Below are 25,852 nucleotides of genomic sequence, written 5' to 3' on the forward strand. Positions count from 1 at the left end.
TGTTAGGACCCACAAACCTATAATTTCCAAGTTTATCTCTCCTACCTAACTTTAATAAATAATGGACGTTGGGAAGTTTCTAATGTAAGGGAACATTTCCTGACTTGATGGTTTTTTGGAAGATCATGACTAATACATCAACAATTTCCTTCCCCACTTCCCTTAATCCCCAACAATGGAAACCATCAGGTTCTGGACATTTGTCTACCTTTAATTTCAATAGGTTTTCCTAACCATTTTACAAAAATCTTTAATCTCATTAATTCCTCCCCTTGACTTATTTTAATTTTCCTTGTGTCCATCATTCTTTTACCTCTTCTACTACCAATGTAAAGTGGCTATTTAGTAAGTCTGCCATTCTGTAATTTTCAATTACAATATTGGGGGCGATTCTCCGAGCCCTGTGCAGGGGTCGGGAGAGTCAAGTGGAGGCCGTTTTGCGGTCTTCCCACTGGGTACCTCCGTGCGTCTCCAACTGACAAGATTTCTGGCGCTGTCAGCTCCACGCCGGAAATTGGCGTGGAGCTGTATAATTTATTCAAATATTAATTTTAATACAATTTAAATATCATTAGAGGTCAGTTGTAAACCCCGCTGAAGTGAAGGGGGGCCATCGAGGCTCCCCAGGAGGTCGAGGGTAAGTGGGGAGGGGGGGGGGGGGGGGGGGGGGGGAGAGTGCACCCTGGGCACTGTCAGCTTGGCAGTGCCAGCCTAGCCCCTGACACTGTTCAAGGGGCAAAGTGTGAATGCCCAGGATGCATCTTGGCACTACCCACTGGGCATCAGGTTGTACCAAGGGGACAGGGCCTCTGGGGGGAGATCAAAGAACAAAGAAAATTACAGCACAGAAACAGGCCCTTCGGCTCTCCCAGCCTGCACCGACCATGCTGCCCGACTTAACGAAAACCCCCTACGCTTCCGGGAACCATATCCCTCTATTCCCATCCTATTCATGTACTTGTCAACACGCTCCTTAAAAGTCACTACCGTATTCGCTTCCACTACCTCCCCCAGCAACGAGTTCCAGGCACCCACTACTCTCTGTGTAAAAAATCTGCCTTGTACATCTCCTTTAAACCTTGCCCCTCGCACCTTAACCCAATGCCCCCTAGTAATTGATTCTTCCACCCTGGGAAAAAGCTTCTGACTATCCACTCTGTCCATGCCTCTCATAATCTTGTAGACTTCTATCAGGTCTCACCTCAACCTCCGTCGCTCCAGTGAGAACAAACCAAGTTTCTCCAACCTCTCCTCATAGTTAATGCCCTCCATACCAGGCAACATCCTGGTAAATCTTTTCTGTACCCTCTCCAAAGCCTCCACATCCTTCTGGCAGTGTGGCAACCAGAATTGAACACTATATTCCAAGTGCGGTCTAACTAAGGTTCTATAAAGCTGCAACATGACTTGCCAATTTTTAAACACAATACCCCGGCCGATGAAGGCAAGCATGCCATATGCCTTCTTGACTACCTTCTCCACCTGTATTGCCACTTTCAGTGACCTGTGTACCTGTACACCAAGATCCCTTTGCCTATTAATACTCTTAAGGGTTCTGCCGTTTACTGTATATTTCCTATCTGTATTAGATATTCCAAAATGCATTACCTCACATTTGTCTGGATTGAACTTCATCTGCCATCTCTCCGCCCAAGTCTCCAACTGATCTATATCCTGCTGTATCCTCTGATGGTCCTCATCGCTATCCGCAAATCCACCAACCTTTGTGTCGTCCGCAAACTTACCAATCAATCCAGTTACATTTTCCTCCAAAACATTTATATATATTACAAACAGCAAAGGTCCCAGCACTGATCCCTGAGGTCACAGTCCTCCATTCAGAAACACACCCTTCCACTGTTACCCTCTGTCTTCTTTGACCGAGCCAGTTTTGTATCCACCTTGCTAGCACACCTCTGATCCCATGCGGCTTCACCTTCTGCACCAGTCTGCCATGAGGGACCTTGTCAAAGGCCTTACTGAAGTCCATGTAGACAACATCTACTGCCCTACCCTCATCAATCATATTCGTCACTTCCTCGAAAAACTCGATCAAGTTCGTGAAACACGACTTTGATCGGTGGAGGTGGGAGGGTCCCGCTGCCACTCTGCAGACCGGCTGGGTGACAGAGGGAGGGAGGCCAGTAGTTGAGGTTGGCCATCGGGTTGGGGGGGTGGTTGTTGGCCTGCTGGGTCGGGGAGCCAGTGGTGGGGGGGGGGGGGCGGGGTTTATAAAGGGAGATTGAGGCAGGCCGGGGGTTGGGGACAGGGGGTCAATGCTGGCCCGGACACATCTTGTGGGCCAGCGGTCGGGCTGTGGTGGAGGGGATCAGTAAGCCTATGATGTGGGATCGCGGGGATGGCCAGCGATTGAGCTAGCCAGCGATCGGGACGCCAGCAGTGCGGCGTTATTGCGCATACGCCAATCTCAGCTCTGAAAGATCGGCACATTCGCAGTGGCCCACTCAGCCCTATGCTGCTGGCCTCTCCAGCAGGAATAGGCCCCGCGCCCTGATTTTTCACATGAATCACTCTAGTTCACAGAATGTGGGAGATTCATTTTGAAACTCTCACTGAAAAAAAAGTGGGATTTACTCTAGTTTTTACACAAATTCAACCCTTAGAATTTTTTTGTGAGGATCACCCCCATTACCTTTGTCTATGTTATAGGGCTTGACTATTAGCATGTTAAGCGGGGTCACTAAATACTTGGAAAGAGCTTTGACAAAGGCAGCATGACTCGTCACATGATCAAATAGCATTTTCCATTTAAATTTTCATTAAACAAGAATCGTTAATCATTTATCACCAAGGTTACAGTATTGTAGTTGTCAAAGAACTACTAAAGTTTTAGATCAAGTTTGGCATATCTTTCAAATCCAACGGTGACTGAAAGATCAACTTGACCTTCTCCTGTATGTATGGAACTTTGTTGCAACTTTGAACAGCATGATGTACTCATTATTTTTAACCTGCATTTCAGAATTTCATCAGGCAATGTCATATCCCCAAAGTCCTGCTATAGCTACCATCAATCCCTTACATTAAAAATGAGAACAGCAAGAAATATTCACAAGCCTGTTAAAGTAAAGCCAATATCCAGTCCCTGTTACAAACTCCCTAGTCATGAGCTCCATCACCTTCTCTGGCAACTGTATGATGTTGAATCAGGCCACTTGCAATCTTGGTGCCTTATTTGACCCAGAGTTAAGCTTCCAACCAAATATCTCTGTCATCATGAAGAACATCTACTTCCATTTCTGTGAACTTTGGTCGACTCTATCACTGCCCCAGTTCATTTGTGCTGAAGTGCTCATCTATTCCTTTGTTACTTTTAGACTTTACTATTTCAATTCACTCCTGGCCAGCCTCCCACATTCTACCCTCTATAAATTTGAGGTCATCCAAAACTCTGCTGCCTGTGTCCTTATTGCATCAAGTCCTGTCATCCAACACTCCTGTGCTCACTGTACATTATTGGCTCCTGGTTAAGCAATGCCTTGATCTTTAAATTCCCATCATTGTTTTCAAGTCTCTCCAGGGCCTCACCCCTTCCCTCTGTCATCACCTCCATCCCTAGAGCCTCTGAGATATCTGCTCTCCTCTAATTCTCGCCACTTGAGCATCTGATTTTAACTGCGCCTTTACCCGCCAAAGAATTAAGCTCTGGAATTCCCTCCATAAGCCTCACTCCCTCATTTGAGATGTTCCTTAAAACCTACCTCTTTGATCAATATTTACCCGTGAGGTTCTGTGTCAAATGTTACTTTATAATGCTCTAATAAACCACATTGGGACACTTTATTACATTAAAGGTGTTAAATAAATACAAGTTGTTGGTGTACCTACTGTTCTGAAATGCAAATACTGTAATATAGCTGTACCCTAAACCTGATTGTGAAGTACTGTCTTAATTATCTTGTCCCTCAACTCCATGCTCAGTGTCTAAAGAAAATTCCACCTCAAAAGAGCTTCTATATCATCCCCAGGGATTCCATAAATCCTCAAACCCCTTATTCCTAACAAATTCCTTATTTTGTTCAGATGCAAAATTCACACTGAAATGCTGTTGACTCTTTATAACAATCTTCCCTTGAGCATTCAATATTAATCAGGATACAAGGTGTATCTTGCTTGACTGACAGAGGATTGAAGCCCAGGAATCTTTTGTGTTTACCACAAACTCCCTAAGTAAGCATTTTCCAAAGAATAGCAAAGTAACAGGAATGTAGAAAATGTTCCTCCTCTCCGGAGAATATTAGAAGTTAGATTTTTAATCTCTCAGCCAAGTGTCCATAACATGTCCACATGTCAAGGCCTGCCACTTGTTGGTAATCAGGCTTGTCTTCAACACTTTGCCCCTGTGGAAACACATGGTCTTGTAGCCTGCTTCGTGATGTTGGATAACCACCAGGCCAACTGCTGCCCCCTGCTCCCCAAATATCTCTGCTGCTGTGTAATGACAGTCAAACAAAAAACAACAAACAAAGAACAGTACAGCACAGGAAACAGGCCCTTCGGCCCTCCAAGCCTGTGCTGCTCCTTGGTCCAACTAGACCAATCGTTTGTATCCCTCCATTCCCAGGCTGCTCATGTGACTATCCAGGTAAGTCTTAAACGAGGTCAGCGTGCCTGCCTCCACCACCCTACTTGGCAGCGCATTCCAGGCCCCCACCACCTTCTGTGTAAAAAACATCCCTCTAATATCTGAGTTATACTTCGCCCCTCTCACCTTGAGCCCGTGACCCCTCGTGAACGTCACTTCTGATCTGGGAAAAAGCTTCCCACCGTTCACCCTATCTATCCCCTTCATAATCTTGTACACCTCTATTATATCTCCCCTCATTCTCCGTCTTTCCAGGGAGAACAACCCCAGTTTACCCAATCTCTCCTCATAGCTAAGACCCTCCATACCAGGCAACATCCTGGTAAACCTTCTCTGCACTCGTTCATTTTAATTACCTCCTTGTATTTTTCTAGTTACCAAGGTCTTAAATCAACATGGGAATGTGTTAACCTAAAACTGCATGCCCCCAAAATGTTTCCCTCATATAATGATGGTAAAACAGGTACAGCTAAAAGATGGAGGCAATATCTCCAGTGAGTGAAAGCAAAATCAAAGCAAGAGTGAAAAGCAGCTTGCTGGATTGGGGAGAAAGTGGAAGTGCATGTTACCCCATTACTCGAAATGCCCTCTGCCATCTCATTAAATAATGTATTAAAATTACACCTTTTCTTCTCCTCTTTCCTTAACTTGAATTCAAATATTTCCATCTTTTAATTCATCTCAACTTGAATTACATAGGATTACATAGGATATATAGTATTGAAACAGGCTATTTGGCCCAGCTAGTCCATGTCGATGTTTATGCTCCACTTAAGTCTCCTCCCATCTCTCATTGTAATCTCCCTCATATGCTTGTCTTGTTTTCCCTTAAATGCATCTGTGCTATTCGCTTCAACCATTCCCTATGGTAGCAGGTTTCACATTCTTACCATTCTTTGGGTGAAGAAATTTCTTCCGAATTCTCTGTTAAATTTCTTGACTATCTTATTTTGATGGCTTTGCGTTATGCTCTTCTCCTCAAAAGGAAACATTCTCACTGTATCCACTTCATAAAGATCTTTCATAATTTTAAATCTCTCTATCAGGTCACCACTCAGCCTTCTTTTTTGAAAACTGTTCTTTCCAGATATGTACATGCAAGCATTTCTGGTATCATCCTTGTAAATCTTCTCTGCACCCCCTCCAATGCTCTATATATTTTTAATAATATGGTGACCAAAACAGCATGCGGTACTCAAAATGTGATCCAACCAAGGTTAGATATAGGCTTAGCATAACTCCCGACTTTTCAATTTAATCCTCTAATGATAAAGCCGCATGCTTGGTATGCTTCTTTCCAAATGGATTTGATGACTGAACCTTTAGTGAGTGACATATTTGTACTCCGAGATCCTTTTGTTCTTCTATCCCATCCAGACTTTCACCTGCCAAATAATAAGTGACCTCCCTGTTTTACCTACCAAAAGGTACTACTTCCATTTATTTGTGCTGAACTTCAGCACAGTGCCTCAATGGTTAGAACTGATGGCTCACAGCACCAGGGACCTGGGTTCAATTCCGGCCTCGGGTCACTGTCTGTGTGGAGTTTGCACATTCTCCCAGTGTCTGCATGGGTTTTCTCCGGGTGCTCCGGTTTCCTCCCACAATCCAAAGATGTGCGGATTAGGTTGATTGGCCATGCTAAATTGCCCCTCAGTGTCAGGGGGACTAGCTAGGGTAAATGCATGGGGTTATGGGGATAGGGCCTGGGTAAGATTGTGGTCGGTGCAGACTCGATGGGCTAAATGGCCTCCTTCTGCACTGTAGGGATTCTATGATTCATTTGCCAATTTATTTCCATTCCACAAGTTTATTAATGCCCTCCTTCAATCTGCTGCAGTCACCCTCAGTATTAAGTACTTACCCAATTTGATGTCATCCACAAATTTAGAAATTGTGTTCAAGATTCCAAAATCCAAATTGTAATGTAAATTGTGAACAGCAGTGCTCCCACCACTGATCCTTGTAGAACACCACTTTCAACTCTTCTGCAAATTTGACTCCCTTACTTTTCCCCTCTCTGCTTTCTGTCCTTAAGTCATTCTGTCACTTGTCCCAACTCCACATTCGCTGACCTTACTCATTTGTCTATTATAGGGCACCTTATCAAAGGCCTTCTGAAAAACCAGATAAATTACACTTACTGCATTAACATGTCACCGTAAAAACTTTAATAAGATCGATCAAACAAGATTACTATACATATTCTTGAACTGTACAAACATAAGAAAATATGATGCAGTAGATTGCCCTATATAATTAGGATATGTAGAAGTATCGTAAAATAAAAGCAAAATACTGCGGATGCTGGAATCTGATTTCAAGAGTGACAACTTGGTAGTTTAAAAGTAAACTCTACAGAGTCACCTTTAATAATTACTAACCTTCATCCATATCAACTGGATCAGGCCTGGCTGGTTTAGTTTCTGGATTTGGGTCAATCTCGCCAGGTTTAAGCTTTCGAGGATCATCAGCAGTTTCTTCTTCTTGATCTCTCTGTGCAGCTTTGTCTCTGAAACATGTTCAGGTCCACCAATTCAGTTGAGTAACATCTTATAATGGTGATTTTCTAATTATTCTTTCAAACCAAGGTCAATAGATGTAAAATCCAGTTGCACAAATGTATTTGTTTGCTATAATGTGTACACAAATCAATAACTCGATCCCAAAGAATTTGATTACTTCAACTAAACATTATAGAGGTTTAACTGTTACAATGGCAATAAGATAGTTGGTCCAATCTTTGTACATAGGAAATTTTTGTTTCCTTCACAAAAGTTTCTCATTAGAAGATGATTAAAGCCAATTTAAACCTGCACAAAAAGCATCAATAAAGAAGCTCAAATTATCTGTCATAAATGCAAAGACCTATGGTTTACAGAGAATAAGCTACGCTTATTGGCATCCTCATGCATATCCTCAACAGGATGCCTCATTTAAGTTGTGATTTGCAAATGAAAGCACTTCTCATATGCAAGAAATGATCAGGTGCATGCTTTAGGGCTTGGATTGGTGGGATTTTCCACACACCCCGCAGCATTTCACGAAGGCAGCATCTTCTGATCTTGCCGCTGTCAGCGTGGCCTTCCCGTTGTATGCAGCCCCCACCGCTGGGAAACCTTTGCCAGGGGTTCACCGTCGATGGGACTGGAAGATCCCGTCGACAGGGATGGCCGGAAATTTCCGGTCATTGTTCATTGACTTTTTAGCAGGCTAATGATCATTTGTGAATCTGCTAGAAATTAGATTTCTCCAAATCACTTACATCAATTTTGTACCATTTCTGAATGCCACACCAACTCGCTACAGGTCAGATCAGGAAAGAGTGTTTATGACTGCAAAATATTGAAATCAGGCGGAAATCCCAACATGAGAGAGATGAGTAGTTTACTGAAATATGGAGCAGGTCTCTTTCAATAAAAAGTGCCTTTTAAATATCTGGCTTGTAGAACCTCTCCTTTGCAAAAAATCCTTTTCTTCTGTACTTGGTCCTTGCAATGTTTTAAATAAGTTGTGACTTCACGATAAAAGCAATCATAAAATTAAGAACCATTTGCTAGTTTAGGCAGATGATTTGGATTTGTGTCAAGTAGAATCTAAAAGACTGTCCTTCCTCTTAAATAAAACATTGGAACACATAACATAAATCAACACTGTACTTGGTCAGCCTTTAGGTATTTATAGTCAATTAGAAGTCTCTTGTGATGACAGTATAAGCTTTATCCAGAATTTCAAGAGTCTTTTTTTCCAAGCAATTTAACATTCTAACATTTCTCATTGGATTTGAACATGCAAGGTGAAGAATGTAGACAGATTAAATTACCCTGTCTGCCACTTGCAAATGGAATTATCTACTGAATTCCTGACAGCTGCAGGCAGCACTAAAGAACTTGGCACACCATTCCAAGGCATAACTAACTGGAACACCAGTGCAAAAAATACACTTTACTCCAAAATTGTCATTTAGATATGGTTTTCAAGTTCAAAAAGCTCAATTCCTAGTTTAAGAAATGATTTGCATCGGTGTCAAACAGAATCTTTAAATAAAGACTGTTTCTCCTCTTAAATAAAAACTTGGAACATATTACATTATCTGTAGTAGTGTACTTAATATTTATATTCAATTACAAGTATCATGCAGTATAAGCTTTCCCCGGGGTTTCAGTCGTCTTTTATTTTCTCTTCCTATTTCTGCTATAATGCATTCCTCAATAGTAACAGAGAAATTTTCTTTCAATTGAACACAAGGAATAACTTAACAGCAATGTCACAAGTAATTACACTTGTGAATTATTGATAATGCAACATCTGTATCGTAATTCCAAACTAGAATTTAACTAAAGAAAAAAATATTAAGACACGTTATCTGTCAACTTACAGTAGATACTCATAATGTTCCAAACACTGGGCGGCTGTTCTGCCAATAATTGGAGCAATGGTCCTCCACTGCGTTGGCATGAGTTTTGCCAAGTGTAGTAACTTCTCTTCTTCCTCCCTTGACCATTCTGTCTTTTTGATACTTGGATCCAACCACTCGTACCTTTAATGTGAACAATAGCAAAAACATGATTTAAAATAAAAGAGTCTGCAGTTTCATTTGTTTGGATTTAGAGATATCTTTACTGTAACTAGCAAGTGAAGCACACACAATTGAAAAGTCTTAATATCAATGCAGCATTATATAACTGAAAAACACAATTACAAGCAATTAAAATATATTTGAACACATAGGCCTACATTCTCTGGTCTTCATCATGATGCACTTTGAGAGCCCCGGAAATCCCGATGTACTGACTCCATCAGAAATGCCTGGGACGATTAAACTTCTGATGGGCAGTTCCCTGCTCCATGGAGCCCTCTGATAAAGGAGATTTTTGACAGGTCCAACTTACTTACCTGGATAGTTACTTAGGAAATGTTAGACAAAAATACCCTGGTTTACTCCTAGGTAACTATATAACTGATCCCCCACCATCATCACCCTACCCCTGACTTCCCTCCTGACCTTGCAACTCTCCACTGACCTCCCTCATGATGCCCTGGCTCCTCAGACTGACCCCATGACCTGCCCTATTGCTCAGCTCGCCCCACCTGACCCAATCTGACTAATCCCCATCACCCAACTACTCACCTGCCATCCTACCCACCTACACAATCACCTATTCACGCGTACACTAATTCACTTACGCGCTGAAAAGTTGTTTAACTGTTCCAAAACTTCTCAGTGTATTGGTGAACATGTACCAGAATATGGCAGCTAGTCTGTAACAAGGAGCCTTCATCCTGATGACCCAGCACAAGCAAACAGTTGTCTTGAATGCATGCTCCACGTTTCTGAAGAAGCTGGTATCAGAAGATCTGGCCAGAAATGCAAAACTTCATCATGGCAGAACAAGACAGGTGTGGAGGATAAACCCGACAATGATTGCCACATCTCAGCAGATTTGGACCATTATGTTTTGCATTTTACAATCAACGGTAAAGCAATAGAGCTTGCTGCTGACTTTGGAGAAAGTTGCCCACAAATATTTATCAATTTCTGTGGGTGCAGACACCTCTTTTCTTGATGGCAGCTTAAATCTTATGCCAACAGACTCTCTAGGCTTGTAGCAGCAGTGATGTCAGCAAGCAGGGTAAGTAGACAACCACAATGAACTATTCTCAGAGATAGGAAACCAAAACATTACAAGCTATAATTCCTTTAACTTTAAATTTCAGATAGTTAAAATAATTGATGATTTAAGATAGAAGCTAAATTAGAGATAAACATTTTTTTAAATTCAAAGCTACGTGAAATTTATCATAATAGAGGGAGTACAGTGAAGGTTTCCCAGGCTGATTGCTGGGATGGCAGATCCGTCATATGAGGAGAGACTAAGTCGTTTAGGATTATATTCACTGGAGTTTAGAAGAGTGAGAGGGGATCTCAAAGACTTATAAAATTCTAACAGGATTAAACAAGGTGGATTCAGAAAGAATGTTCACAATGGTGGGGGAGTCCAGATCTAGGGGTCATAGTTTGAGGGTAAGGGGTATGTATATCTTTCATAACTGAGATGAGGAGAACTTTCTTCACCCAGAGGGTGATAAATGTGAGAAATCCACTACCACAGAAAGTAGATGAGGCCAAAATGTTGTCAGATTTCAAGAAGAAATTAGATATAACTCTTGGGTTAAAAGGATCAAGGGAGATGGGGGGAATCAGGATATTGAATTTGATGATCAGCCATGATCATAATGAATGGCGCAGCAGGCTCGAGGGCCCAAATGGCCTATTCCTGCTTCTAGTTTCTATAATGGAGAAAATTGATATTCCACAAGTATAAAGTTATCTTTTTTGGGTAAGTGAGGGTGTCTAGCAGTAATCATGAAGCTACCATACCATTAGAAGCTCAGTAACACCTCAGTCAACAATTTGTTACCTTTTCAAGGGGTTTTAGAGCATATGAATGGAAGTTCTATCTGTTTAAAAAATTCCCATTGATTACAATCTGGGTGGCCTCAACTGTGCACTCTCTGAGGAGGCAGAGAATCACTGACAGCATCTTCTAGCTTTCCATGCTATTCTGCACATGTACAGGCTCCCAATCAGTTTCCAGTGTGGTAACAACAGAGAATGCCGACAGTTTCACAGTAATTACCAGCATAAAATCCAGGTCATAAAGACAATTTATTATTGCCCTATTTTATGAAACATTTTAACTATAATTACTGAAATCCTATCCTTAATCTATGCTGCGAAGTTGAATGATGTTCGGTATCTGATAAATCTAAATCTGGAAAACCAATTGCGTCCTAGCCACAGGATTTTTAAGTTTAGATGTTTCAAACTGTCACAAGTACAAGTGATCTCAGATTATATTATTCCCACTGCAGCTAGTTCACCTGTTTTTTACATTTCACAGTATTAGCTTTGAGGGCCAATAAACTGAAAGAAGAGACATGTTGAAGTTTATCGTCTTGCACCCATCAGGGATACTTTGCAACCTTGAAGCTTTGACATGTCTCTTTTTTCAGCAATAGCCAATAAAATGGAAATTCCCGCAAGAGCTTTAATTTCTTTTTTTTTAAATCACATAACTTTTACTGGCAACTAACATTCCCACTAAACTGCAAGACTGTGGTACTGTGCAAGTCTTGCTCTGGTATGAATAATGCATGTTTGTGTAGATGTGCAAAAAAAATTAATCTTGCAGTTTGTGACCTCAACGCAGTTAATCATAACCAAAATGGAAATCAGGAAGGCCATTCAAGAAAAGTTTCTGTAAAACCCAAAAATATAAAGCAAGTGGAAAAACTCCCTTTTTTACTGCACCCAGTTTCAGAGCCTCTTAGCTTCTGTGGTTCACAAGAAAGCAAAACTGAGGTCATGAACTTAAATGTGGGCAGCTATAAGCAGAAGACAGCATTCAAGTTTGCTGTATAAATAATATTTATTTTTGCTTCAAGTCATAGTGAACAAGGACAAGTAAATGCCGTCAAGTTTGTAAAAATGTATTTTAGCTGTGATTTGTAAATATTTTCAATCTGTTTGGAACATTGGCCATTCAGTCCTTCAAACTAATTCCTTCATTCCATCAAATCATCACCGATCTGTCAACTCATTGTTTCACCTTTTTTCCATATTTCTTGCCTTACAAAATTCTTTTTTGAAAATTTCAAATTGATTGTGTCCTCAGCTTATTGGTGTGGAGGGGCAGCGGGGAATTAAAGTACTTCTACTACTATGTGTTTGTTGGATTCCATTCTACAACAGCTATCTTGTGCTCACGAACAGATTTAAATAAAAATTTGGTTAGAAAATGTCAAACTTACCATCTGGCTTTGCATTGTTTGGCTGATTTTCTGTGCAGCAGAGACGCAATACGTGACCACTGGTTTTTGCCATATTTCATAACCGCTGCTTTAAGAATCTCATCCTAAATAAACAATGTTAATAATGAGTTGACAGATAACATTTTAAAGCAAATAAATATGTTTATCATGCAAGGCACTAAGATTGCAGAATGAGACAAATTCTGATGGGAACTGTGATTAGTTGGGATACTTCCATCTATAGTCCAATATAGTCCTTTATCCGTACATCCGAAAACCAACCACATCCATAAATCGAGCATTTTTGAACAGACTCTAACATGAGCCAACACAGTACTCACTAACCTAATGTATCACTATCATCACCATAAACCTACTGTAGCAACCCATAGTTGGCTAGATGGCCACTTGATTTTGGTGGCATGCCAATAAATCCCAAGTGTTAGTTTACATCAACTGTTGCAAATAGCACATGAATTTCCTCCTAATGTCTTTGCAGTTAAGTTGTATGTTAATAAAGCAATGTGATATATTTTACAGGTTTAATGAATGTTAACAATAAGAAGTAGCACGTGTGAGTTGTCAAATGGAGAAACAATCTAGCATTTGTAGACTCTAGCTAGCTTAAGCTTAAGTTATTGTAATGTAAGTAGGCCTAGGCCTACTATACATACAGTAGCTATAGGACATCTGAAAACCAAAAATATCTGAATACTAAAACGTAATCAGCCCCGAAGGTTTCAGATAAGGGGTACTTGACCTGTACACCTTTAAAATGTACTTTGAAAATATTTTCTTGCATGTTATTTTCAAACATTGTTTCTGTTTCATCATTATCAATTAGTAGACTGTAGAATGTGTCATGATTTACTGGTGTATTTGCTCCCAGTCTTGGTTGCGCAAGGTGGTGGAGACAATGAACGAAGGAACTTTCCACAAACAAATGGACAGTTACCCAAGGATAGACTCAAATTCAACACTATTAAATTTCAAATTTCTCTGGGAAATAGCATGTAAAATAGATCCAAAAAAGGAGGCAGACAGAGTTACAGCCAAATAAATGAAACAGAACATTTTCTATAAAAAGCTTAGTCTGGTACTGACATCAGCACCGCTGCATGCTAGATTAAATTATGACAATACAGTGAACACTTAATAGCCTCCTAAATGAATAGAGATTAAATTCATTCTGAAAAGCAGACTGAAATTTAGCTGAGGGATTATTGGGAGATTCATTAGTGACTGGTGGCAAAGACAAATCCACTATATCAATCAAATTCTCACATTTGTTGGCGCCCTGAAATGACATTCTTGCAATTCTACTAAAGACCCTTGAATTAGAACTTCAACGGTTAGTGTTTTCATCCAGCCAGAGACCAGTGCAAGGAAATGCAAGATCCCTTTTGCGCCCATAGTCAAGTATTCGGAGGTCGCATCCTGGGGAAGTGCAAACTCCACAAAAATTTCTCGACCCAAATCTCTAAACATTGGCAGTATGAACTTATTTCACAGTAATGATCTTTACAAACCCCAAAATGAGATTGACAGTGTGAATGAATTACAGAAACATTGCTAGTTATGGATGATATGAAGCATAACAACGATGCACAATCTCCTGTGATTTACGGCCACCCCAGCAATCTGAGAGCAAAGCCTATCAAGTCTCAGTTTAAGCTTGTTCAAACCCAGATCCAGATACAAAATATTCTATTCTCAATACACTATCTTTAATGGTTCAGAACCACATTCAGAATGATAACAGTGCACTGTAAAGCACATCACAACCTAAGACCTGAAGCCTGGACCAAAGAAATCCTACATGCCACCTTTAGTTTCATCACAACAGTTAATCACCATGACTCGATTCCACACTCTGAGGAATGTTCCACAAAATCACTTGTTGATTCTTCAGTATGGTGAGATAAGATCATTAATAACAAAGTACTGGAGTCTACTGACAGTCCAGCTTTGAGACTATGATAATCCATGCTTATCTCCACTAGGCTGAGCATCATGTTAGGATGAATGCCATGCAGTTGACAGAACAGCTTTGCGAAGAACTGGTGCAGGGCAGACAAAGGCACACTCAAGGTTCAGTTGAAGCAATACCTCACTGCCTCGTGATACCGTGCCTATTTCCTGATGGCAAGAGCATGCTGCTGTGTTGCACAGAATCACAACTGCACACCCTTGGCACACTTTTTAAACAAAGGCGTAACATTTGTACATCTTCAGTCCTCTGGCCTCTCAGCGTGTCTCAGGAAGACCCCAAAATCATTGCCAGCACCTCCGCAAGTTCCATTTTCACTTCCCTCAGTATCTTTGGATCCATCTCAACCAGTCCTGATACGGTATCAACTTTTAAGTACAATCCATCCAATACTTCCTCCTTATCCATTTTACATCCTTCCACTGTCTTAATTACTTTAGATATGGCTCTACCATGATTCTTTATGTCTGAGCTTTCTGAATTCGGTTTGCTTGTTGGATTATTGGTTTCTCTGGGTTTTACCGGGTATTTACAGGTAGTGCGGCATAAACGCTGATCCATGGCAGATAGAGCTAGAGCTGAAGAAAAATCTTGAAAATGGAACAAGCTGGCTTGAGAGCAGGTCCTTGCCCAAACCACCTTCATTGAAAATGGCTTTGAAAATATCCTCAAAACAGAAGCTGTCTTTCTCGATCTCACTGCAACATTCGACAATGTTTGGCACACTGGTCTCCTTGGGAAAATTTCAAGAGTGCTCCTTCCATCGGTTACTGATGCCAACGAACTATTACTCTGAGATAGATGGTTCAGAGTGCATATGGGTGGTGAGATAAGTGTCTGAAGGAAACAGTCCTATTGTTTCCCCAGGAACCTATTCTAGCCTCAACCTTTTTCAATCTTTATATCAATGATCTGCCTCCAACCCTGTCTCAGATGTTTATCTATGCCAATGATATCTGCTGTGCCCCTCAGGCTTGGACATTTTCTAAACTAGAGGTGACACTAAACAGCAATATTGTAAAGCTGACTAACTACTGTAAGATATGACACCTTCAGCCCAGCAGCAACTAAACAGTCTTGAGTATATTCCACCTCCTCACTGCCAGTGCCAAGAGGGAACTCAATCTTTCCTTGAATGGAAAGAGACTGAGTCATGAAAAACATAAAGGTTCATCTTGATGTTACCGTTGACTGAACACTGACATACAAAAAACATCGGAGCAAGACAGCAGCAAAGGTCAAATCACAAAACAAACTCCTCAGCAAACCTGCTGGTTTTTCATGGGATTCAGATGATCAAACACTCAGGACCTCAGCTCCTGTCGTCGTCTGCTCAACTGCAGAGTACTGTGCACCAGTATGGTCCAATTCACCTCATACTAGTCTTATAGGTACTCAGCTGAACACAATGATGCACTTCATCGCAGATACCCTCCAATCAACTCAACTGGCTTCCAGTCTGAGCAACATCCTGCCCCCTGACAAAAGGAGGGTGCTTGCAACAGGAAAGTCCTGGAGAACATTTACATCAACCCAAGTATTACGCCAGCCTATATGGCTAAGACCGCTGTTACAAGGAATAATTGCAGAAGCCCTATGGCAGCAGGAATGGAACCAACACAACATTACTAAAAACCGCTTCCTCATCAGGGATCCCACAGCTCACCTGCCTGGCTTCAACCTGCCACACTAACACTGGGCATTCCTCAAGTGTTTCCACACTGGCCAAGGTCTTTGTGCAGCAAATCGTCACGCGGGGCCTTGCAGGGAACCCGGAAAGCAGCTGTGGTGCACCCTAATCAATGACTCTCATCATCGAAGACTGCCCTGACAAAATTCATCGGAGTATTTAGTGCTCCGCTTAGCACTGTGGAAGCTATTGCCTGGCTAGGTGATTCTAATAATTCTAAAGTTAAAGTTTAAAGTTCATTTATTAGTCACAAGTAGACTTATATTAACATCGCAATGAAGCTACTGTGAAAATCCCCTAGTTGCCACACTGCCTGTTTGGATACACTGAGGGAGAATTTAGCATGGCCAATGCACCTAATCAGCACGCCTTTTGGACTGTAGGAGGAAACCGGAGCACCCAGAGGAAACCCATGCAGACACGGGGAGAACATGCAGACTCCACACAGACAGTGACCCAAGCTGGGAATCAAACCTGGTCCCTGGCGCTGAGAGGCAGTGGTGCTAACCACTGTGCCACAGTGTCACCCTCTAAAAGTATATATTCTAATATATATTAATTACTTTCTCCTTTACCATACCTGGATAGTATCTTCCTCCTTGGTAAAGGCAAATGCAAAATACTGATTCAATATCTCAGTTATGTCCCCCTACCTTAATATGTAAATTCCCTACTCTGGTGTCACCTATCTCTCCCACTGTTGTGTACTTTGATATTCTTCTGATATTACTTCCGGGTTCCACAGCCCTGCCAATTTAAACACTCTCCAATAGTACTAACAAGGAACTAAGACTTGGTTCTATGTCTACAAATTTCCCATCTCCTCCAGAGTCAGTCCACATGTCCCAAGAATCTAAAGCCCTCTTTCTTGCAACATCTTTCCATCCACACATTGATTTGCTTTAATCCTATACTCATTTGCACGTAGCGCTGGGAGTAATTTGGAGATTATGACTTCTGAGGTCTTGCTTATTAATTTCCAACCTAGCTCCCTAAATTAAGACTGCAGGACTACATCTCTCTATCTACCTATGTTGTTTGCACCAATATGGACCACAAATGTTATTCTTGTGAATGTGAGGAGAAAAGGACACTGAGTTGCAACACTGTTGCCAGTGTGGAGATAAAATGTTGATCAGGAACAGCTCTTCTGGGCCAAAATTATTCTATTCCAGAATCATCCAGGAACAACAGAACCTCTCAGGAATGAGGTTAAAAGAGACTTATAGCAGACAATATTGATCAATGGAACAAAGCAGGAATTTCCTACCAGAGATCAAGGAAAATAAGTTTCTTAAGCCAGAATCCATTGAGATGCAGGTTGTAGCTATTTGGGAAACACATATTAAGTATGCTACTATACTGTGGAAGCCATTGTAACAAACCTAATTTTGTCATTGCTGGTTATTCATTTATGCACATTCTAAGCAGAGAATTTAGGTAGTTGAAACCAGTTTATTTTTTACCCTATTCCCTCCCTACCCAGGACTGTCATCTAGCCTTTGATCTTCCTTTCAACTTGACATTCCTACAGTTACTGATATGCCCACTCACACCTCATTGCCACCGATAATGCTCTTTTGCCCACTGAAGCTATTACACTCTCAACCTGATTGTCCCTCCAGTGCAGTCTTCATCTCTGTTCCCTTTAGTACAGTGCACACAAACCTGAAAGTTTATGATGGATAACTACCATTCACAGGCAGATCTAGCAGGGTTACATTAAACATTATTAGGCCCTGCACATCTCTACAAAGACTGTTCCAGGATCAACCTGAAATGCAAAAATAATCTCCAGATTTTCTTCTCCACTACAAACTGCCTTCTTAAATCCTCCTCCCCAGTCTCCTCACCCTCACCTCCATCAACAAGTGTGAGGTATTCATGAACAGTTTTTTCACTAAGATTGAGACTAGCTGCTCTTGCTGCTTCCCTGAATTCCCCGAGTCCACTGGGCCAAACCTCCTCTCAGGTTCTCTTTGACATGATCTTGCACCTTGCCTCACCCCGCAACCTCTAATTTATGTTATCCATAACACTAAACTCTGGCTCCCTTGAACCTTTTCCAACTAAAATGCTGACCACCCAACAACCCTGCCCGGCCTCCACATTAGCTGAAATTAGCAACTCCCTCTCCAGATACTGACCTCCTTGCTCAAAAGATAAACTTCAATCTCTTTTTCCTTTCAAACTATCCCATCTGCAGCCTCCATTTTCACTCCGAAGTCTTTGAATGTGCTATCACTTTACAAATCCATACTCCTTTCTCCCTGTCCCAAAAAAGTCAGGAATCAGTAAGGGAATAGGCAAAACTGAGTTAGCTCAGTTGTCTGGATGGCTGGTTCTTGATGCAGAGTAATGCCAACCAGGCAGGTTCAATTCCCATACCAGCTGAGGTAATTCGTGAAAGCCCACCTTCTCAACCCTGCCCCTCGCCTGAGATGTGTTGACCCTCAGGTTAAATCACCACTGGTCCCATTTGAGGGGGTAGAGCAACCTATGGTCATTTGGGGTTATGGCGACTTTACCTTACCATAGTCAATGGCTTAATTTGCTGATCCTGTACCATAATACTGGAAGCCAGCCACCCCATCCAGGATCTGTTTCTGGCTCCCTCGATTTCTTATTTAACAACTAGTGAGTGTGTCTGACATTTTCTGCTTTCATTTCAAATTTCCAACATCCACAAATAGTTTGATTTTATTTTGTTGTTGGGAGCATACAGGCACCTCGAGAAAGCTGGGACTGGGAGAGTATAACTCTGGATAGATTGGGACGACCCAACATCGTGTATTGGTTTACTGCACTTCAGAAGAGCAGGTACAAGCCGAGCAGGGAGAGCCGGTGATTCCAGGCAGCACACCTCCGATATTAAACATAAACCCGGCCCTGGGGGCCCCGGGATCCGGGCCTGTACCGCAGGCCCCGCCGCTCACCTCCGTGTTCCTCCAGACGCCTCCCTTGATCATTATCCGCGGCATCTTGGCGTTTGGCGAGGGGCCGGAGGATATCCTCGGCCTGCTGGAGAGGGTGCGGACAGCTGCGCGGTCAGTTGGTCAGCGCCGGGCCCGGCCTCTGGTGATCAGGATGTGGCCCTGCGCGCAGCAACGGGCGGAGAGCCGACAACCAGCGGGCACTAGGAGGGCCAGACGCCCCCACTAGCGCCCCCGTGTCTAGCTGACTGACACTGCACCCAAGAGCACACAACCTCAAACAGCACCCACTCTGAACCAGCCTATGGCAGAGATGAGTTTGGGGTGACAGGAATGGAAGTTTGATCGTCAGGGCTCTCCTGCCAGTGGGAATCAACAGGATGTTAAGATGTTTCTCAAATGTTCTTTGAACACTTCTGTTGAGTGACCCTAACTGGAAATGGAAAATAAGGCTGCTTCCCTGATTCTGGCAATAAGCAGATTTCCACTCCATCTGACGAAGGAGCAGCGCTCCGAAAGCTAATGGCATTTGCTACCAAATAAACCTGTTGGACTTTAACCTGGTGTTGTTAAAACTCTTTCTGGGAATAAGCACAGTAAGAAATCTCACAACACCAGGTTAAAGTCCAACAGGTTTATTTGGTAGCAAAAGTCACTAGCTTTCGGAGCGCTGATCCTTCGTCAGGTAAGTGGGACTTCTGTTCACAAACAGGGCATATAAAGACACAAGCTCAATTTACAAAATAATGGTTGGAATGCGAGTCTTTACAGGTAATCAAGCCTTAAAGGTACAGACAATGTGAATGGAGAGAGGGTTAAGCACAGGTTACAGAGATGTGTATTGTCTCCAGCCGGGACAGTTAGTGAGATTTTGCAAGCCCAGGCAAGTCATGGGGGGTTACAGATAGTTTGACAGGAACCCAAGATCCCGGTTGAGGCCATCCTCATGTGTGCGGAACTTGGCTATCAGTCTCTGCTCAGCGACTCTGCGTTGTCATGTGTCATGAAGGCTGCCTTGGAGAACGCTTACCCGAAGATCAGAGGCCAAATGCCCATGACCGTTGAAGTGTTCACAACAGGAAGAGAACACTCTTGCCTGGTGATTGTTGAGCGGTGTTCATTCATCCGTTGTCATAGCGTCTGCATGGTCTCCCCAATGTACCATGCCTCGGGACATCCTTTCCTGCAGCGTATCAGGTAGACAACGTTGGCCGAGTTGCAAGAGTATGTATCGTGTACTTGGTGGATGGTGTTCTCACATGAGATGATGGCATCTGTGTCGATGATCCGGCACGTCTTGCAGAGGTTGCTGTGGCAGGGTTGTGTAGTGTCGTGGTCACTGTTCTCCTGAAGGCTGGGTAGTTTGCTGCGGACAACGATCTGTTTGAGGTTGTGCAGTTGTTTGAAAGCAAGAAGTGGGGGTGTGGGAATGGCCTTGGCGAGATGTTTGTCTTCATCAATGACATGTTGAAGGCTCCGGAGTAGATGCCGTGGCTTCTCCGCTCCGGGGAAGTACTGGACGACGAAGGGTACTCTGTCCACCGTGTCCCGTGTTTGTCTTCTGAGGAGGTCGGTGCGGTTTTTTGCTGTGGTGCATCGGAACTGTCAATCGATGAGTCAAGTGCCATAACAGACAGTTACCCGCAGATCCGACCAAAGAACACACCTGTCAACTCAACAGACTGATCAAGACCTTTGATCCGGACCTTCAGAACATCCTCCGTGCTCTCATCCCACGTACTTCCCGCATTGGAGATCTCTACTGCCTCCCGAAGATACACAAGGCAAACACACCCGGCCGTCCTATCGTATCGGGCAATGGGACCCTGTGCGAGAACCTCTCCGGCTACGTCGAGGGCATCCTGGAACCCATTGTACAAAGAACCCCCAGCTTTATGTCGCGACACTATGGACTTCCTGCAGGAACTTCAGCACACATGGAGCAATTGAACCAGGAGCACTCCTCGTCACAATGGATGTCTCGGCACTCTACACCAGCATCCCTCACGACAATGGCATTGCTGTATCTGCCTCAGTACTCAACGCCGACAACTGCCAGTCTCCAGATGCAATTTTACAACTCATCCGCTTCATCCTGGACCACAATGTCTTCACCTTCAACAACCAGTTCTTCATCCAGACACACGGAACAGCCATGGGGACCAGATTCGCACCTCAATATGCCAACATCTTCATGCACAGGTTCGAACAAGACTTCTTCACCGCACAGGACCTTCAACCGATGCTATACACTAGATACATCGATGACATTTTCTTCCTTTGGACTCATGGTGAACAATCACTGAAACAACTATATGATGACATCAACAAGTTCCATCCCACCATCAGACTCACCATGGACTACCCTCCGGAATCGGTTGCATTCTTGGACACATGCATCTCCATCAAGGATGGTCACCTCAGCACTTCACTGTATCGCAAGCTCACGGATAACCTCACGATGCTCCACTTCTCCAGCTTCCACCCTAAACACGTTAAAGAAGCCATCCCCTATGGACAATCCGTATACACAGGATCTGCTCAGATGAGGAGGATAGCAACAGACACCTCCAGACGCTGAAAGATGCCCTCATAAGAACAGGATATGGCGCTCGACTCATCGATCGACAGTTCTGACATGCCACAGCGAAAAACCGCACCGACCTCAGAAGACAAACACGGGACACGGCGGACAGAGTACCCTTCGTCGTCCAGTACTTCCCCGGAGCGGAGAAGCTACAACATCTTCTCCGGAGCCTTCAACATGTCATTGATGAAGACAAACATCTCGCCAAGGCCAACCCCACACCCCCACTTCTTGCCTTCAAACAACCACACAACCTCAAACAGACCATTGTCCGCAGCAAACTATCCAGCCTCCAGGAGAACAGTGACCACGACATCACACAACCCTGCCACAGCAACCTCTGCAAGACGTGCCGGATCATCGACACAGATGCCATCATCTCACATGAGAACACCATCCACCAGGTACATGGTATATACTCTTGCAACTCGGCCAACGTTGTCTACCTGATACGTTGCAGGAACGGATGTCCCTAGGCATGGTACATTGGGGAAACTATGCAGACGCTACGACAACGGATGAATGAACACCGCTCAACAATCACCAGGCAAGAGTGTTCTCTTCCAGTCGGGGAACACTTCAGCAGTCACGGGCATTCGGCCTCTGATCTTCGGGTAAGCGTTCTCCAAGGCGGCTTTCACGACACACGACAACGCAGAGTCGCTGAGCAGAAACTGATAGCCAAGTTCCGCACACATGAGGACGGCCTCAACCAGGATCTTGGGTTCATGTCACACTATCTGTAACGCCCACGACTTGCTTGGGCTTGCAAAATCTCACTAATTGTCCTGGCTGGAGACAATACACATCTCTGTAACCTGTGCTTAACCCTCTCTCCATTCACATTGTCTGTACCTTTAAGACTTGATTACCTGTAAAGACTCGCATTCCAACCATTATTTTGTAAATTGAGTTTGTGTCTTTATATGCCCTGTTTGTGAACAGAAGTCCCACTTACCTGACGAAGGAGCAGTGCTCTGAAAGCTAGTGGCTTTTGCTACCAAGTAAACCTGTTGGACTTTAACCAGGTGTTGTGAGACATCTTACTGTGTTTACCCCAGTCCAACACCGTCATCTCCAGATCTGGGAATAAGCACAGTAAGAAGTCTCACGATACCAGGTTAAAGTCCAACAGGTTTATTTGGCAGCCAGATAAACCTGTTGGACTTTAACCTGGTGTTGTGAGACTTCTTACTGTGCTTACCCCAGTCCAACGCAGGCATCTCCACATCTGGTTAATACGGTCATTAGGAATGTCATTGGCTTGGGAAATTGGTCTCTGTGAGGATGAAAATGTTAGTAGAGTAGGGTAGAGTGATTGAAGGCTGGAGGTCCTGTCATGTGCTGAAACCTCCAGGAGCAACCCTGACTGGGGTGTATTTTCCTCTGAACACGATGAAAACATGTTTTCTCTGAACTGGCTTTATAAACACATTACAATTTTCCCTTCAAATTTACATACTGATGATGATCTATCATGTGGTATTGTCACTAGACTAGTAATGCAGAGACACAGGGTTCTACTCTGGGAACCCGGATTTGAATCTCACCATGGCAGATCGTGAAATTTGAGTTCCATGAAAATCTGGAATTAAAAAGTCTAATGGTGACCATGAAACCAATGTCGTTAAAAACCCATCTGGTTCACTAGTGCGCTTTAGGGAAGGCAATCCTTTTTTGGTCTGGCCCACATGTGACTCCAGATCCACAGCAATGTGGTTGACTCTGAAATGCCCTCTGAAATGGCCTAGCAAACCACTCAGTTCAAGGGCAATTAGGAATGGGCAATAAATACTGGCCCAGCCAGTGAAGCTCATATCTCACGTATTAATTTTTTAAAAGGCTAAGATTTCTTGATTGTAGAAAGGTGTCAGTCAAGATTGATTTGTCTGAAGAAGGAGAGCAGAACTTCTTGGTGAGACCAATAATTGAGGGGTTTCACTTGACAAGTTTCAGAGCATCCATCTCACAGTGGCAGCCACATGCAACTGACCGAGTTGGGCAGAATGACAACACCCATAAATCCCAGGACTTGTGTCTTCTTAATAACTTTTGACAATGTGCATCATTGTGGAAAAGGCAGTTTGGTGGGACTTATTCACCAAGGTGGAAGTATTTTATTGAAGAGATACTGTCTCTGATGTGTTTCTAGCGAAACATGATTCTTCTTCCAAATTCTTTGGGTATTTCTCAAGCAGTATAAATTGTTGTTTCCTTTGAAATTTGGCTTTGTTGTATCTGCCCTGATGAGTGCAAGGCAAAAAGTTTCAGCAACATTTCTCCTTTTTTCGGAACTACTCAAGTTCTATACAACTAAGTGACACTCAAAAATGTTTTATATTTTGATTTCTTAAGTGGACCAACTGTTCAAAATGGAATATATTTCAGGACCTATCAAAATAAGTTGATAAAGATTCGCAATCGAGTTTTATCAATGTATGTGACAGAGTGACAAATAGAGACGGACCTTGTCAAATGTATGTATCTCTGCTTTCACTTCATTTATGGTGGTTCATTCTTTTCAGTTAATCTGCTATGCATTTTCAATTTTTTGAACCAAAAGAGGTAGTTTTGTAATGTGATTTTAATTGCTTCACCATTGATGGCCATGTCTTCAGTTAGTCTAAGCTCCAGAATTCCCTCTACATAACGCTCTGCCTTGCTACCTCACTTTCTTTCATTAAAACTCTGTGACTAAGCTTTTCATCATCTGACCTGATATCGTCATATGTGGTTAGGTATCATATTTTGTTTTTTGATGCCTCTGTGAAACATCTTGAGAGTTTTATTACTTATGGGTGCTATTGGAAAATGAGTTGTGGTACCCAAGCAACTGTGGAGATTCATTGAATCCCTCCAGCGCAAAAGGAGACCATTTGGCCCAATGAGTCTGCACCAACTCTCCGAATGAGCATTTTACCCAGGCCCATCACCCCACCCTATCCCCGTAACCTCACGCATTTATCATAGCTAATCTGCCTAACCTACACATTTTGGGACACTAAGGGGCAATTTAGCATGGCCAATCCACCTATTAAAAGTAAAACAAGAGAATAGTGGAAAATTAGATCAGTTAGTTAACATTTGAGAGAAAGTTAAATTCTGGTGAAGTGTTTGTCTTAGGCAAATATGGGGCAGCATGGCGCCACAATGATTAGCACTGTTGCCTCACCTGACAAAGGAGCAGCGCTCCGAAAGCTAGTGGCTTTTGCTACCAAATAAACCTGTTGGACTTTAACCTGGTGTTGTGAGACTTCTTACTGTGTTTACCCCAGTCCAACGCCGGCATCTCCACATCATGCCTCACAGCGCCAGGGATTCCCGGCTTGGGTCACTATCTATACGGAGTCTGCACGATCTCACACGTTCTCTCACACACACACGTTCTGTGTGTGCTTCCTCCGGGTGCTTTGGTTTCCTCCCACAGTCTGAAAGATGTGTTGGTTAGGTGGATTGGCCGTGCACAGTTACTTCATTGCAGTGTTAATGTAAGCCCATTTGTGGCACTAATAAATAAACTTTTAAATTCTCTCTCGGTGTACCCGGACAGGTGTCGGAGTGTGGCGACTATGGGATTTTCACAGTAATTTAATTGTAGTGTTAATGTAAGCCTACTGGCGACACTAATACAATAAACTTTGTGTGACAATAACAAATCAAATCAAATCAGAAACTTCAGGTGGGGGAAAAACTACAACTCCCAAGATGCTGTGGTGGGGATGCCCTGTGCGCATGCTCCTGGCTGTGGTGTCGCGGTGCAGGCCGGGATGTGAGTTCCCCCCACCCCCCCCCTCCCTCCCTCCTCCTCCCCCAGCAGGCCAGTTCCCGGTGACCATGGTGGGCACGTACTGCTGTGTCCCGGGCTGCTTCAACAACACCCTCAAGAACAAGGAGCTCTCCTTCCACATCTTTCCCAAGGACGAGGCGCTGCGGGGCGTCTGGATCAGGAACCTCTCCCGGCTGGACGAGAGGAAATTCAGCGTGTGGCAGCCCAAGACCCACCACAAGGTCTGCGACGCCCACTTCGCGGGGGGCAAGAAGACCTACATGAACAATGTGCCCATCGTCTTCCCCGTGAAGGTCGAGAGGTCCCGCAGGAGGGAGCAGGCCAGGCTGCTGCTGCTGGGTGCCAGGGGCGCAGCCACCCCAGGTACAGTCCTCCACTCCACACTTACAGCAAAAAGGGGGAAGGGAGAAGGGGAGGGGGGTCAAATTAAAAGTTTCTCACCCC

The 25,852-nt window shown here is 43.3% G+C and overlaps 2 protein-coding genes across 2 annotated transcripts in view; one reads left to right on the forward strand and one right to left on the reverse strand.

Moving 5' to 3' along the window:
* cdc5l (CDC5 cell division cycle 5-like (S. pombe)) overlaps window positions 1-19,276 on the reverse strand; it is a 58,607-nt gene extending 39,331 nt beyond the window's left edge. Inside the window, exons 1-4 of the mRNA XM_078212926.1 lie at window positions 19,038-19,276; window positions 12,422-12,525; window positions 8,985-9,146; window positions 6,991-7,118 (exon numbers count right to left, since the gene is read on the reverse strand). Of these exons, the coding sequence (XP_078069052.1) occupies window positions 6,991-7,118; window positions 8,985-9,146; window positions 12,422-12,525; window positions 19,038-19,082 (439 nt within the window). The 5' untranslated portion in view covers window positions 19,083-19,276. The remainder of the gene's footprint in view (window positions 1-6,990; window positions 7,119-8,984; window positions 9,147-12,421; window positions 12,526-19,037) is intronic.
* Window positions 19,277-25,381: 6,105 nt separating this feature from the next.
* LOC144493646 (protein downstream neighbor of Son-like) overlaps window positions 25,382-25,852 on the forward strand; it is a 34,421-nt gene continuing 33,950 nt past the window's right edge. Inside the window, exon 1 of the mRNA XM_078212927.1 lies at window positions 25,382-25,771. Coding sequence (XP_078069053.1) covers window positions 25,456-25,771 — 316 coding nt within the window. The 5' untranslated portion in view covers window positions 25,382-25,455. The remainder of the gene's footprint in view (window positions 25,772-25,852) is intronic.

Source organism: Mustelus asterias, chromosome 5, assembly GCF_964213995.1.
Source record: "Mustelus asterias chromosome 5, sMusAst1.hap1.1, whole genome shotgun sequence".
NCBI lineage: Eukaryota > Metazoa > Chordata > Chondrichthyes > Carcharhiniformes > Triakidae > Mustelus > Mustelus asterias.